Source organism: Myotis yumanensis, unplaced genomic scaffold (assembly GCF_028538775.1).
Source record: "Myotis yumanensis isolate MYYU_CA2020_CCGP unplaced genomic scaffold, mMyoYum1.0.hap1 SCAF_19, whole genome shotgun sequence".
Taxonomy (NCBI): Eukaryota; Metazoa; Chordata; class Mammalia; order Chiroptera; family Vespertilionidae; genus Myotis; species Myotis yumanensis.
In genome coordinates, this window is record NW_027223770.1 from 22,157,791 (window position 1) to 22,174,296 (window position 16,506).

The window sequence follows — 16,506 nt, forward strand, 5'->3', positions numbered from 1 at the left end:
TCCTGTGGCATCAACTAGAGCATTCTGTGCCACCTCACTCCATTCTAGAGTCATGTTCTGTACCCTGATATCATTTAGGAAGCATGCAGTAACAATGATAGTGTAATGAGGATAGAGGTGAGCCATCTATTCCCTTTACTGGCGCCACAGCTCCTATCAGGTAGCCCAGTCCAGTAATTGCACCTCCCTGGACCCTCCTAATCAAGGGGTGGGCATTAGTCAGTTTTACCACATTACAAACAGCCTCAAAATCTCAGTGGCTATAGGAGCAAATATTTGGTTCTGCTCACAGGTCTTTAGGTCACCTTGGGCACTGTTGGGCTCAGATGATCTTGATCCAGGCTGCCAGCTGGGTTCAGATCTGCTCCATGAGTTTCCTCCTTCTGAGGTGAACAGATTCCTGGAGCACATTCTTCTCATGGCAAATGACAGAAACAAGCACATTTCTAGCCTCGGCTCACATCACTTTCTGCTTCACATTCTGTTGACCTAAGCAAGTCACATGGTCAAGACCTAACCAATGCCTGGGGGTGTTCATGCTTTCTATTGTACTAGGAGGCACTACAGGATCACATGGCTCAGGAAGAGAAACACTGAAACAATCATCTGGGCTATTCCAGGATGGTGATGGCTCCTCTTGGCGTAGCCCTGGAATCCTGTGTTGGCTTTCCAATGCCCCCGTCACACATTTGTAAATAGTGCGTGTATGTCCAATTTTAACAGCTATTTTATTATTTAAGTATGTCCTAGTGTCATTATTTTTTCTTATTAAACTCTCCTCAAATTACCTAGTTTGAGGCTATCATCTGTATGTATATATATATGTGTGTGTGTATATATATATATATATATATATATATATATATATAGTTGGTTTTTTTACAGAGAGGAAGGGAGAGGGATAGAGAGTTAGCAACATCGATCAGCTGCCTCCTGCACACTCCCTACTGGGTATGTGCCCACAACCAAGGTACATACCCTTGACCGGAATCGAACCCGGGACCCTTGAGTCCGCAGGCCGACACTCTATTCACTGAGCCAAACCTGTCAGGGCTCATCTGTTTCTTGAAGAACACATTTAATTCATTGTGCATTTGAGTCCGTGCTCCCTGAGAGCCTCCTCTGTGCCCAGCTTGGGATGGATAAAAATCAGATGAACTAAAATAATGCCCTTCTTGCTGAGCTTACACTCTCCGTACATAGGGCTAATTTATCTTTATGTGCATTATCTAATATAATGGTCACAATTATCTTCGGTGGGGCTTCTATTATTCGTTCAATATAAAGAAATTAAGGCTCAAAGTAGTCAAGCGACTTAATCCAAAGTAACTTTGAGTGTTTGGAGGTGAAAGAAGCAGGATTCGACCTCAGGTCCACCTGACTGCACAGCCTCTTAATGACTCGACTTGATAGCTTCATGTTGTAGTAAAACAAATGTTTTGCAAATATAGGCTCATTTCATCATCATCTGAGCAATAGGTTCAGTTTATTGCCCATTTTATAGATGAGACAGCTAAGTATCAGGGAATGGAGTCCAATTTCCCATAGTACCGTAGGTAGGAAATTGCACAGTGGAAATACAAATCCAGTTCTACCTGTCTCCAAAACTTGTTTCTTTCTAACATACCTCACTGCCAATCCAATCTACTCTCTAAACAAGACTGTCCTGAGCTGTTCCCAATGGAAATTCTGGCCAGCTCTAACCACAGCCCACTAAACAGAGGTCACCCCCCTCTACTTTCTACTTCGTCTCTCCCCTAATAACCTGGCCCCTCTCCAGGCCCCTGCAATTTTTCCACTCCCATGTCAACTGCTCTTCAGAGCCGTCTGTCAACCATGCTTTACAGCCCATTCGATGAAGAGCAAATCTGTATTGATTTCAGAATAACTCAAGCTGTAAATTAGAGGTCATGATTGGCTTGGTCACCCTGAGATGATAATCTATCGACTGTACCAGGGGTCTAAATCTAATTATTACCCCCAGGAAACCCAAAGGCAGGGTGGCCCCAATGCCTTTGTAAAAAGGAACTTTTAGTTCATCCAAGAACTACCTGCAGAAATGCATACCGCATGATTTAGAGCTGGGTCTGGTCTTTGACAGGTCAAAGTCTAGTGGCTTACTTTGACCACCAAATTAAGTATGAGAACTGACCTTGAACCATTGATGTTAATAGTAGTAATAATAACAATGACACAACAATAACTAATAGTCACTGACCACTTTGCATGCATTATTTTATTCTAAAGCCTCACAATAGGTCTGCTCTACTAAATAGCTGTATGATTCTGGGCAAGTTACTTAGCTCCTCTGACCTGTTTTCTCATGTAAAAAATGAGGGATAATAGCAACACCTCCCTTATTTGAGGGAAAAGTTAAATAAAGTCATTTATATAAATTGTTAAAGCTCAGGAGTTAGGTATATACTGACCCTTGTTATTCATGAAGAAATAGAAGCCCAGAGATATTAAGAGACTTGCCCAAGGTCACATAGCTAGCACAGGGTTTTGTCTGGATCATGGCGCGCTGTTTTTAAAATATTTAATTGCCAGCATTAGAAAATGGAGCTGATAGGTTGTTTCTCTTGAAAAAACTGGCAGCACTGGGCCTGCATTTCTTTCTACCACACTTCCCTGCTAACCAAATCTATTCTCTCAGGTCAGTGCCAAAGCCCAGCCACAGTTTCTTGAGCAAAACCCCCCACATTCTGGGTTTTTGAGGTTGTCTGTAATGTGCTGGCTCAAATGCCTGCATCAGATTATGCTGACCAGCAGCTGTTCCGGTTACTTGGGGATCTGTTCCTGGTTAACCCCAGTCCCCACCATTCCCTGTTGCCCTGCACTTGACCCATTTCTCTCATTCATCATGCCTGTCTGTCCCCTGTAGGCAGCTGAGATTGTGGGGTAGATGAACACACTCAAGTCTCATATCAAATCCCTGAGGGGTATACTATTATCATTCCCAATTTATAGACGCAGAAACAAGTTCAAGGAGACAGTGACTTGCCCAAGGTCACACAGCCCAGCAAGAGTCAGAATAAGGTTTCAAACACAAGCCTACCTACTCCCAGAGCCAACCTTCTTTATCCTTTGCGGAGGTTCCTTCCCAGGCTCCCAGGCTAAATGAACATCTGCAAGCAGAGACAAGAAAGGAAAATCAGTGTCAATCTGTCACACTGGGAAGAAATATAAAAAGAGAGAGTGCTCAAGTCCGCTTTCAGATCTCACAGACTCTCCTGCAATGACTTTTCAGAGAACAAAGGGCTGTTTCCAAAGGCTGATGGCTCGGACAGTGCAAGACCCTTATCGGTGAGAGCACAGAGCTTAACATCTGTCCCTGTTCTGTGGCCATTGTAAAAAGGCTTCCACATTCAGTTTGCTGTTTCTTTTTCATTCTTCAGACCTCACAGGAAAGCAAGAGGCAGGGAGAACTATGGCTGACAGCAGCCCCACACCCAGTGGGTGGCAGTGCCAAGGCCCCACTGTCTGTCAGCCCCAGTGAAGAGAGAGCTCCCCCCACCCCAGATAAAGCATCCAGGGAGAGAGATTTCATTTCTTCTCCTCTAGGAGCTGACAGCTTGGACAGTAGCTTGCAAGGAACAAACTTTATTCTCAGGAAGACAGGCCCAAGCTTTAAATGATCTCATGAATATTTATAGTTTTTCTCCCTGCTTCCTTCTCAGCCTCACTGCCTGTGGATGCCTCATAGCTCTGCAGAAGCAGCCTGTTCGTACTCTGGGATGCCACCAGGTGGCGATGTTGTCTACTGAATGACGAAGATGATAAATCTACATTAGCTCTGTAGTGTATGGAGTGTGCTAAGGGCTTTAGATAGTTTAACTTTTTTAATCTTCACAATGACCCCAAGAAGGAGGGAGTGAGGAGCAGAGAGGTGAAGTTGCTTACCCAAGGTCACACAGCTAGAAAGTATTGGTGACAAGAGTCAAATTCATACACCAGTGGCAGTTTTCTGTAGCATAATGTCAGTGTAAAGACCAACTGTCCCTGCCTGGGAAGGCTATGATTAATTATTTTCTGAGGTTATGTCTTTTATTATTATTTATGTGTTAAGATAGTCTTCTTTTATGAAATTATGGGACAGTGGATTTGTATATGTTATTGTTTTCCCTTAATCAAAATTTGAGATTTTTGCTATCTTGTTTCTATCTCTGCCCTGTCTTCCCCACCCCCCTACCCACACACACACACACCAATATTGCTCCAGGCTCCAAAAATCCAAGACCTAGGACCACGTCTACTGATTCAACAAGAATTGTTTTGGTAACTTTATATTGAACACTTACTATTCATCATTTATTCCAATAACAAGTATTTATTGAACATCTACTAGGGCTAGTGGTAGTGCTGGAAATACAATGTCAATTGAAAGAAGCATAGTCATTCTCTTAAGGAGCCTGTGGTGGAAATGAGAATGAATCAGATACATGCAAACATGCACATGTGAATTTATGAGCTATGAAGGAGAGGTACTTAGGTGCTGCGAGAGAGGTGGCTGTTATGTGAACTGCGATGTTGGGGTACTCATGAGCTGTGTCCAGGCTGCCAAGGACTTTAGCACTGAAAGTCTCAAGTCAGGGGCCTCCTCCGTCGCAGGCAAACTGGGACTGTTGGTCATCCTAATTTCCAGACGAGGTCTCGTCACTTGGGGTACCCCCCATGCCTTGTTCTGTTTATCATTTTATTAGGATGTGCCAGGCCGACCTAATGAGCTGAACTTGAGATTTCGCCTTTATTAAACTTCCCGCGTGTGCCCCTGCATCCCAGGTATGCACTCTTGACTGGGAATCGAACCTGCGACCCCTCGGTGCACAGTCCAACGCCCTAACCACTGAGCACACGCCAGGGCTGGATATTTGTTTTCATTTCCAAGAATGAGATGTTAGCTGCAGTTATCTCCAGTGCTGGGTGTATAACCTGCAGCAGTTTGTTCACTTTTTCAGCAGCATTAACTGAGGTCGTGCTCTGTGCCAGGCCCTGCACTAGGTGCTGGGGACACGTGAGCGCTGCCCTCAAGGTTCCCAGGGGATGGACACAGGACAAACCGCCCATAGAATGGGTCTGTCTTATACATTGTGTATTCTCCAAGCTTCACATGGTGCGCAGCACATAGTAGGAGCTCATTAATTAGCTACTGCTCTGGGCAACAAGACAATATCATGTCTCTGGCATTTGGACTTTGTCGAATAACAGCCTGTTCCATCTGTGCTGTGTGACTCTGGACATGTCACATCACCTCTCTGAGACTCAATTTCCTCTTGTGTAGAATGGGAACTCATATCACAGGCTCCTGTGGGAGCTAATCTGGGGAAAGAGCCTGGCACATGCTGAGTACTCGACAAAGTACAGTTATTGGGGTTAATATTGTCACCACCATGTCAGTGAACCCCGGTAAGCACTCGGGTCTGCATCAGCTGGAAAACGAGGAGCACTGACCACATCCCGGTGTGTCTGGTCCACAGTGAGACCTCGGAAGCAGGAATGGTGGTTGTCTTAGGTGGGTGGAGAGCAGCATCTAGTGGAGGAGAAACAAAAGTGACAGTGTCACGGGGACATTTGGACAAGAAAGTTTTAAAGGCTGGGACAAAAGTTGGCAGAGAAGCCAGGAAGGTGACTCACGTGCTGGTGTCCCTGGCGGGGGGAGGGGGGGGGGAGACAACGTCCCCGTCCTCTGACTTCTACCAAATATTTGAGATAGAACTAATGTCAGTCTTAAACATGTATCCGAGAACAGAGAGGGGGGTGCACCCAGCTGCTTTCCCTGGATCAGGAGAGTCTCGATACCACCCCAGCAGCAGGCAGGGAATTGCAGGTCAGCTCTTCTGAACGTTAGTGGCAAAACCTGATACCAATTTTTAGCAATCTAGACTCAGAGATTTTAGCGAGAAAGGACACTGGGGTTTCCTGGAGGGATTTGCATGGGTTGATGTGGACAGGATCACGGTGAGAAGGGACCGTGCCCTCGGGCAGGTGGAATGAACATTTGGTGACAGCGGTTAGGAGGGTCTGTTGTTCCTCAGGGAGCGCCCTGGGGTGGGGTCTCCAGGCTGTGGGTCACATTTGTGAGTCACAGTCTTAGGTAGTGGGTATGGAGGGGTCCCTCTAAGGCAGCGGTTCTCAACCTGTGGGTTGCGACCCCTTTGGGAGTCAAACGACCCTTTCACAGGGGTCGCCTAAATACATCCTGCATATCAGATATTTACATTACGATTATAACAGTAGCAACATTACAGTTATGAAGTAGCAACGAAAATAATTTTATGGTTGGGGGTCACCACAACATGAGGAATTATTAAAGGGTCGTGGCATTAGGAAGGTTGAGAACCACTGCCGTAGACATACATTGTGCTTGTCTGATTACCATGGAGGGTGTGTCCTGCTCGGAAGAAAAGCCAGTCCCTCTACTTGAGCTATGGATTCTGACCTCAACTTCAGGGATTTTGTTCTTCTTTCTTGTACATTCTGTGTTATATTTCTCCCTCACTATTGGATGATTTCCACCAGGATAAATACATATTATTCTCTAATTTTTTAAATCCTCCTCCATCTACTATACCATTTCCTTTCTCCTTTTTTTGCAGCAAATATTGCTACATTTTTTTCAGTGCCTTCCACCTGGACTTCAATTCCCACCATTCCACAATTTGCTCTTGGGGATAAAGTCCATGCTGTGAAACCCAATAGACTCTTTACCTTGTATCTTTCCCACCCAGCCAGCTTTATTGCGGTGCAATTGGTGTGCAAAAATGTGTACATAATTAATGTATACAATTTGGTGAGCTTGGACACACGTATACACTCTTATCTAGCTCCTCCTGTGTCAAGCATCCCCTGCCCCTCACCATATCCGTCTTCTTTCCTCTTTTTACCTGGAGACTGAGATGCTCCCTCTGCTCCTCTAGGTTGTTCAGACTCAGCCACTTGGCTTTGCTCTTGTAGCAGCTGGAGTTTAGGTGGATTTGACCAGGTGGCTGGGTCTGCATTTGGAAGCAGAAATAAAGAGTAGGTTATCTCTCTGTTTCTTCATCATCTACAAGTTGTCGTGTGCCTGCCACGTGCCAGACACTGCCGGGGCCTAAAGCAAAGGACCTTCCCTTAAAAATCTCACATTCCAGTGACATCAAATAAAAACAACAAATAATGTCTATGGCCATAGTGTGGCCATTACTAAGGAAATGCAGAAAAAAATAGCAAAATAACGGAAATTGAGAGTTACTAGGAAGGTGGCGTGTGAAGGGGGCTGGTTGCATTCATTAATGGCAGACAGGTGAGAATCAAAAGGAGTCTTGGTGAGAATCAAAGATTTGAAGGAAGTCAGTGAGTTAACAAGGTTACATGAGCTATAAGTTGAGGAAAGACAGCAAATTCTTCAGGTAGAAATGTCCAAGGAAGAATAAGGTGGCCAGGGCAGCTGGAGCAAAGCAGACCCAGGGGGAGAGAAGCAGGAGAAATCAGAGAGGTAGTCGGTGGGGGAGGGCATCTGAGGGAATTTTCTCTGCAAAAACAGAAACCCTCATGGGGTGGTGGGAACAGGAGCCACATGAACCAATTTACCTGGTTCTGTGTTGGGAACCGACTGAGGGGAAGACCCCGGCAAAAGCCAGACCAGTAAGGCGACCACTTGCAGTGTCCAGCAGGGGGAGCTGGTGGCTTGGACCAGAGGTAGTAAAGAGCTGATGAGAACTTGTCAGTTACTGGCTAGTCTTGAAAGACAGAGGCAACAGTTATCTCCTGGTTGTTTCTGTGAAGGGTTTGAGGTAAAAAGAGGGGTCTGGGATGAATCGAAAGACTTTTACCTGGGAAACTGGAAGGATGGGACTTGTTCAAATGAAGTGTGACATGTGTAGGAGGGCAAGTCAGGAGTGTGAGACGTCCGTGGGGTATTAGGTCGTGCAGGAAAGGATCTGGCCCGAGATATCTGGTGTAAGTGGAGATATTTTCTTTAGGTAGACTCAGACCTAGTACCTTAGGGTCTCAGGGAGGGAGATGTGGTAGGGGAAGATGTTGCAGTTTTGTTCTGATGTTCTATTTGTCTCATTGAGAATTAGGATGGAGGAGGAGGGTGGAAGGTTGAGGCTTGAGTGAAGACAAGAAGGAGAGGTGCATGAGGTTCAGATGAAATGAATGAACCTGGATGGTGTCGTGTGGGTGCTGGTCAGCAGGGGACCCACTGGAGGTCATAAAAGCAAGACCCCTCAGCACAGCTGTGGGTTCTGCTGCACGAATACCAAGTGGATACAGGATAAGAGAATCCAGAATGCATACACAGCAGGGATAACAAATTTAAACCATATTGAAACTCTGTCCAGCTCAGGCTGTTCAGGTACTCTAACGAAGGGTAGGTGCTGTGCCCACTCCAATTTCAACCCTGCAGGCCCAGCCTCTTCGGGCACCATGTCCATCCTGGACCAAATTAGGCCGATGTTGAGCTGCATCTGGCAGGGTCTCAGATCCACCGAGTCTCAGTGGAATGGGAGTGGGGCCCTCTGCCCAATCTCTTTTTTGAGAGAAGAAAAAAGAGAGAGAGAGAGAGAGAGAGAGAGAGAGAGAGAGAGAGAGAGAGAAAAAAGAGAGAAGAGAGAAACATCAAGGAGTCGGCTGCTTCCCACATGTGCCCCTACTGGAGATCGAACCACAGCCTGGGCATGTGCCTGGACAAGAATCAAACCTGCTACCTCCTAGTGTACAGGAGGATGCCACAACCAGCTGAGCCACACCAGCCAGGGTGTCTGCCCAATCTCTTGCCACCCCCTCACCCCCCTGCCCCTTGTCTCGACCATCAACCATCCTCATATGAACCTGCCAGGTGACCTTACTAAATGACATGCACTTGGAAATTCAGAAACGTATGCCCTTACCACTTAATACTTCAACCAAATCCCTGCTATTGCCAGTATAGCTAAATTTTAGCTGCTGTAACTGTCCTTAAATTCAAGCCAAGGCTCATCTGAAATCCTCTAGGCAGATTCCTGCAAGTGGATTCACAGTGATTTGTAAGCTTTCAAATATTTTGGGCCATTTTTAAAAAAAAAAAATGGTATTTGTCATATCAGTTTTTTGTTGACTGCTTACAGAGAAGACGACGGATATGGTGAGATGCAGGGAAGCTTGGTATAGGAGGGGATAGATAAAAGTGTATACGTGTGTCCAAGCTCACTGGGTTTCTTTGGCCTTGCACTTAAATTTTTTTTAAATCACAAGTTCTTTCTTTTAATATTTTTATAATTGCCTTGTTTGACATTTAAATCTTTGCTGCACACAGTGAATACCCACTTTAATTAAGAGAGAGATCGTTATCTGACGCTTTTTCTTGAGCAATCCTGACCTTACCCACTGCTTTGAAATGGCAGTATTAGCTCATAGAAACCAGCATGCACCCTCAGCTCTAATGCTAAATGCAATTCTGCACTGTCCACAGTGCTCCGGGAACAGCAATGTTTAATTTGCTACATCTTGAAAAAAATTCTAAGGACTAGAAAAAACTAAACCTGCTAAGCACTGGAAAATTCCTGGCTGTTTTTTTTTTTCAAACCAACTTTAGAATCATTGCATTGAGTTCCAGGATATTACAAATTCTGTTGTCCGTTAATTTGGGGTTGTATTAAATTTAGACATTAATTTAGTTCCTCCAAGTTGCAGAGCTTCACTAGGGTTTTCCTGGAAAATCCTTGTGCTCATAAGTGTTTCCAAAGAAGATGCCTTAAGTGTTCAGGTTACTGCTTAGGGTTAGCTGTGGAAACCGGCCCTGGCTGCCTTCTGGGTAGTGGCCATGCCTGTTGTGTGTTCTGGTTTGTTTGATTCTGGTTTGTCTGGTGGAGGGTAACCCAGGAGAGAGGGTGTGAGAAGAGAAGAGGATCAGAGGAGAGAACTTGGGAGTGTTGGGTTGAATAAGTCCTATTCCTCTTTGCTCAAATGTCACCTTCTCATTGGGGCCTCTCTCAGCCACCCTACCTCAAAATACAAACCCCACCCATCTGGGCCAGCCCTGTCTCCCTCGTCTAGTTTGTTTTTCTCCAGAATCTTCCAACATACTATGTCATTTACTTACTGAGTTTGTTGTCTACCTCCTAAGCTCCACAGGGAGGAGCTGTCTTTTTGTCTGTCTTGTTCACTTCAGCACCCAGCACAGGATCCTGGACCAAGAAATATTTGTTGACCTGAGTTGCATTCTGGGTGGATGCAGTCAGAAACTTAGTGGAACAAGCCAATAGCCTGCACAGTGGAGATCCTGGCTAACAGCTGCACCCCATTGGGGACAGGCTCCTGGGAGGACCCCGCCCTCCCAGTGACCTGCATGTGGTGGGGGGAGTGGGCCACTTAAGGCCTGGCCTCTCCTGGATGGAGTCAGTATATCCTGTGACGCTGTCAACAATAATAGTGTAACCATTTTAATAATATTAATAATACTGGTAAAAATAGCAGCTGCAGGAACATTTTATAGGCGCTGGACTGTTCCTCCTGCGTCTGTATTAAGTGTTTTAGATTCCTCATTTAAGTCCCATATCATTCCCATGAAGTAATCACATTCTACCCGTTTTAAAGATGAGAAGACTGAGGTGCAGAGAGAGTGCCCCACCGTCTCCGGCCACTTTCTAGACTAGAGCCTGGCACAAGCAGACATTGACTAAAGGTGCTGTCCTTCCCTGCCCCACCAAAGGGGGACACTGGCCTTGGGCAGGAAGGTGGGGGTTCATGGGGAGGTGCAGGAGTGAGGATGGGCAGGAGTGAGGATGTGCATCTGGCAGGGAGGATCTGCGCGCTGGGAACCAGGGGGCCAGGCAGTGTGTTTCCGGGGGGCGGGGCCGCGCGCTTGACGGGTCCTGACGTCTTGGGGCGCCTGGTCCCGCCCCAACGCAGCCGCAGCTTGGGAGCCCAGCGCCCAGGAGCCGCCGCCACCGCCACCGCTGCAGGCGCCCGGGACTCGGGACTCGGAACGTTGCGCGCCCAGCCATGGCTTCGGGCCCTGCGGGTGAGGGGGCGCGGGGTGTGGGGCGCAGGGATGGCGGGAGGGCAGCCCCAGGCCCCAGTCCCAGCTTTCTGCTGACCGGCTGTCTTGTCCCACAGGGGCGGAGACCCGGCAAAGGCTGCTGCGCACGGTCAAGAAGGAGGTAGGTGGTGAGGTGGGGGAGGGTGGGGACATGCGTAGCCCCCCTCCCAGGTAAGAGCCTCAAAGGTGGGGTTGCCACTGGCAGAAGGGGGCAGCTGCCTTAGTTGTGGGCTCACCTGGGAGGGTACTTAACCTCCCTGAGGACTGGAGGCTGCTGAATTTGGGGGTGGGGCTTCAGGTATGGGGGTGCCCTGGATGTTTTTCTGCTATGTGCAGGGTGGATGCCGCGGCGGGGGGGCGGGGGGGGGGCAGGGAGGGCACTCCCACTGTGGGGCACTCCTGCATTTGGGTAGAGCCCCCCTCATGGGAGAGCCAGTGGGTGGGTCTCACTACAGTGAGACAAGCACCTGCGGGGATAGGGCATGGGGGGTCTGGATCGGGAGGAGGACCAGACTTTAGGAAAGGGAATAGATAACCCTGTGGGAAAATAAAGCTTCCCCCCACTTCCCCATGCCCCCCCCCCAAATTCTCAGTCCCTCTGCCCCTCTCCCTCTCTCCCTGGACTGCAGGGAGCCCAGTCTAGCCTTTGGAGTTAGTAGCCCATGTTCCCCTGCAGAGAGGGGAGAATCTATAGTGAGGGGTGTCTGGGGAAGCATTTAGATGCCTGGACTGTGTGTGTGTGTGTATGTATGTACATGCCTGTGTGGATAAGGATATGTAGCTGTGTGTGTATCTATGAGAATATCTGTGCATTGTGTGTACATGTATATGTGTTTGTGTGTTTGTATTTTCAGTATGATGTGTATCTGTGTGATGCAAGTATCTGTGTGAATGAGTGAGGCTGTGACTATGTATGTATATCCGTGTGTGTATCCACGTGTGTGTGATGTATGATGCATGAGTCTGTGTGTGAGTGAGTGAGGCTGTGACTGTGTGAATACCCTCCTCATGTCACTCACATCCCTCAGCCTGGGACCCCATTGCTGCTGAGCCGGCATCCCTGGTGTATCTTGAGTCCTTAGCCTGTAGACCGTGGAGGCTGGCCTGATCCCTCTGTCTCTGTGTTTGGGGTGTCAGCATCTCCTGTCCTCATTGAGTCCCGAGAAGCCCCTCCCCGCTTGATGGCAGACAGCCAGCACGGCAGCCTCCAGGTTTCGACCTGTTGCTGCCCCTCCCTCCTCTGGGAGCATCGGTGTGTGGTGTGTGTGTGTTTGTGTGTGTGTGTGTGTGTGTGTATGTGTGTGTGTGATGCCCATGTTGTTTCAAGAAGCAGCCCCAGGGCGGGTTGTACATCCTGACCTCTCTGAATAAGGAGACACACACGGGATACATGGAATCCCTCAGAAAGGCCCAGAACTTTTCAGCTCAGCCCTCGCAGAGACCCTGTGGGGACCTGAAGAAAGCTCTGTCCAGAACCCCTTTCCAGAAAAACCTACAACCCACACATGATGATGACTATTTCAGGGGAGGGTGTGTATCCCTCCCCCCCCCCAAAGCCTTCAGGTTAAAAACCTCCAATATTTTTGTTCATTGTTTAACCAAACCAGATGTTTTCACTGGAATGGCTGTGTTTTTAAGGAAATGGTTGGCTGATTCCATTGGGAGGGGGCTGCAGGCAGAGGAGTATGTCAGCCAGGCACCTGGGGCCCTGGTCTCAGCTCTGCCACCAGCTCCCTTGGTGCCCTTGACAAGTCCCCTTCCCTCTCAAGGACTCAGTTTCCACACCTGGAGAAGGGAGCATTGGTCCATTGCCCTTGGAGAGCCCGTCATATCAGTCTGGTTTGGGTGATTGGCCAAGCTGAAGGGAACACTTTGTCTCTGGTGGCCAGTGGTCTGAGCCTGCATCCTCTCTCCTGGGAGAGGCTGGGTTTGGGGCGAGGAATGAGCTTTCTGCCTGGCTCCCGGCCAAGATCACCTCCTGATCAGAGACTGGCATCCCGCTTGGACCTGAGAGGGGCAGGGGCAGAACCGAGCAAGTTTGGACAAAGGGCCTAAGTACCTATTGACCCTGGATCTGCAATCAGAAGGCAGGACCTACCAGTCACAAGTTGGTGGCTGTTTCTAAATTCTGCATTTCTTGGGGCACATCATTTTCGTAACCAGAGCTCCCATTCACCCTGTGTGCACAGTAACTTTGTGAAGTGAGTGAGTTTGTCCCCTCTTTCAGACAAGGCTTGGAGGAGGAGGGTGAATTGCTCAGAGCACACAGCTAAGAAGGGACAGAGTTGAGGACGCACCCCCCAGGTCTGTCTGAGCCAGGCTCTGGGCCCTTATGTCACAAACATGCCCTTCCACAGCTACCCAGCGCCACCATTTCAGCGTGTGTGTGAGGTATAGTTTCCATTGTACAGATGAGGAAACTGGCCCAGAAGGAGTAAGTGATGCTTCAAGGGTACAGCGGAGTGAAGAGAAACAAGTTCAAGTCTTCTGTCCTGTGAGCCCCTCTGTTTAGCATGGGTGCCCCTAAGGGCATGATGACAGGTTTGTTCCCCCCCAAAGCAGACCTCTCTCCTTTCCTTGCATGTCCCCCTAATACCAGAGAGCCAGTCTCCAGTGGAATGCCTCAAAATCTGGGGGTCGGGCCAGCTGTTGCTTCTCCTCTGGGTTCAGAGGAGCCACATCGCTGCTGTCATGGTCTGCCTGGAGGCTCCCCACATCCTTCCTGTGGAAGAGGTGGCTTCACAATCAGTTTCTGTAGGTAGGCCTGGCTGGTCTGCAAGCTCTGCCTGAGCCACTGAAGCCACAAAGGCCAGCAGGGGTTGTGAGGCTGGAAGCTCTGTCCAGTGCTAACTCGGGGAGCCACTGTGGAAGCAGGCCAGGAAGGAGCCTTGGGATCCGCCAGAGCTGGGTTCAGATGCCGGTGCTGAGGGGCACCTGTGTGCCAGAGGCAGGGCTGGACTCTGTGGATGTGGCAGTGAACAAGACAGGCCCTGCCCTCTTGGGGCTGACTTTCTAGTACAGGAGACAGCCCCCAACAGACGTTCCGAGTGTAATTAAAAAGATAATTATAGGCTGTGCACCACGGTCTGAAGGAGAGGTACTTTGCAGCACAAGAACATAACAGAGCAGTAACTGCATGCGTTACATATCTTAAATTACCTTATGCTTAAGATATGTGAAGGATATGTGCATTTATTTTTATTTATTTTTTTTGAAAGAGAGAGGGAAAGGGGGAGAAGGAGAGAAAGAAAGAAACATTGATTTGTTGTTCCGCTTATTTATACATTCATTGGTTGCTGCTTGTATGTGTCCTGACTGAAGATCGAACCTGCAACCTTGGCATAGGGGGCTGACACTCAAACCAACTGAGCTCCCCAGCCAGGGTGATGAGTAAGCCTTTCAGGTGAAGGTAGGAAGTGAGAAGAGACAGAAGAAAACCATTCCTGGCAGAGGGACCTGCATCTGTGGCTGGAGGGAGCACTGTGAACATGAGTAACGGGAGGACTCAGAGTAGGGGGAGTTCCAAGAGAAAGGAGAACAATGTGGACAGAGCACTTGGTCCTGTCCTAAAAGCGAGAGGGAAGGAGTGGGGAGGACTTGGGGAACATGGAAAGAAGAGGGAGAAGCTCACATTGATGGCTTGTAAGTTGCACAGTCTCGGATGAGCATCCCTCTTTACATTCCCAAGTGTCTGGGCTTCAGTTTATTCATACTGGAGATGAAAATTACTCAACCATCAGGATAAACAATGTGAAAACACCCACCACATTAGCCTGCGCTTTACCAGGGCAGGCATCTTATTTTTCCATCTCCCCGATGCCACCAAGGGAAAGCTGGAGACAGGGTTGACCCAGCATGAGTTCCTCCCGTTACTAGTAAACCCAACCAGCGCTATCCTGGCTCCTTTCTCTCCCCACCTCCACCACTTAATTTTGTTTTGGTTTCCAGAGAGAGCAGGCACTGGCTTCCCGTTGCCATGACGACTGCCATTAAAGGAGCTAGCCATGTGACTCAGAGTTGATAAAGGAAGCAAAGTGACTAACGGCCTGGTTTTCCTGCCTCCAGGCTGGGACTAGGAGGCCACTTAATTGGAGGAAAGAAGGCAGGGGCTTGCTGGCCGGAGGGCAGACCCCAGGAAGGAGACAGGAGGAGCCTTCAACACAAGGGCTGAGCTGGGTTTGTTTGGGGAGCTGAGCCTCCGGTGCCCTGGAAGGCGATAGGATGGGGGAGGTGGGCTGGACTTTCTAAGACGGTAGGAGGAAAGTGAGAGAAACCACTGATGTTACTACTGGGATGCCATGGTGATTCCACTTCAACCCAGTGGTTCATAAGGAAGGTTCTTAATTTTTCCCCCCAGGTAGGGTTACCAGATGACATACAGGTAGGTCACACAATTAAATTGAATTTCAGATAATGAATAATTTTTAGTATAAGTATATATTGCTGGATCTGGCAATGTGTAGAGACATGGTTGTCACACCTGTGGTTGCTCCTAGCAGGTGATAGGTAGAGGCCAGGGATGCTGCTCCACTTCCTGTAATAACAGGATGGCCCCACCACAAAGGATCCAGCCCACAGTGGCACTGCTCTTGAGATTGAGAAGCCTCTGTGCTGGGCACTGTCCCGAAGGCTCCCCAAGTGTCTCCTTCTTCACTCTTGGGACAGGCAGTCCACAGAGAGGCCAGGATTCAAATCCCACTGTGTCAGGACCTGGAGGATGGCTTCATGACCCAGATTCACAGAGGGCAGTGGTAGGGAGCCATGAGCTTCAGCAGAGTCCCTGGAAACGGCTTGGGTTTAGGTGTGTGCAGGGGGAGGAGATGAGGCAGGAAGATTCCATTAGTTCTAGCTTGTGCAGGGCTGTGAATGCCAGGCTGCATTGTCTGCTCCATTAGACAGTGGGGAGCTATAGAGGACTGATGAGCAAGGAGGGTCTTGTGTAGAATTGTACTTAAGGAATTTTCAGCTGATGGCAGGGACCAGGATGGACCCTTTCTGTTAGTTCTTAGACAAAAACTTCTTCTCTTCTTTTCTCCTTTACTTTCCCTCCTCTCTTCCTCCCCTCCTCCTGTCTCTCCCACTTTCCTTTTCTTCCATAAATATTTATTGACCATCTACTGTGTGCCAGGCACTGTTCTAGGATCTACAGATTGGGAAGTGAGCAAAGCAACATCCCTGTGCACATGCTCTCATGAAGCACACAGTCCAGTTGGGGGTCATAGAGATAAGCAATCTATATATATAAAAGCCTAAGTGACCGTTATGACCGGAATGACCAGTCGCTATGACACACACTGACCACCAGGGGACAGACGCTCAACGCAGGAGCTACCCCCTGGTGGTCAGTGCACCCGCACAGTGGGAGCGCTGCTCAGCTAGAAGCCAGGCTCATGGCTGGCTGGCGAGTGCAGCTGCGGTGATGGGAGCCTCTCTTGCCTCTATGGCAGTGCTACCGAGCAAGCAGCAGGTGCAGTGGGGCAAGCAGCAGTGGAGCTGTGCCCAGC

At 48.6% G+C, this 16,506-nt stretch overlaps 1 protein-coding gene across 4 annotated transcripts in view; it reads left to right on the forward strand.

The window, feature by feature from the left end:
- The first annotated feature begins 10,907 nt into the window (after nt 1–10,907).
- SGSM1 (small G protein signaling modulator 1) overlaps nt 10,908–16,506 on the forward strand; it is a 53,637-nt gene continuing 48,038 nt past the window's right edge. For all 4 annotated transcript variants that reach the window (XM_070399759.1, XM_070399760.1, XM_070399762.1 and 1 more), the window contains exons 1-2: nt 10,908–10,984; nt 11,080–11,123. In XM_070399759.1, the coding sequence (XP_070255860.1) occupies nt 10,966–10,984; nt 11,080–11,123 (63 nt within the window). In that variant the 5' untranslated portion in view covers nt 10,908–10,965. The remainder of the gene's footprint in view (nt 10,985–11,079; nt 11,124–16,506) is intronic.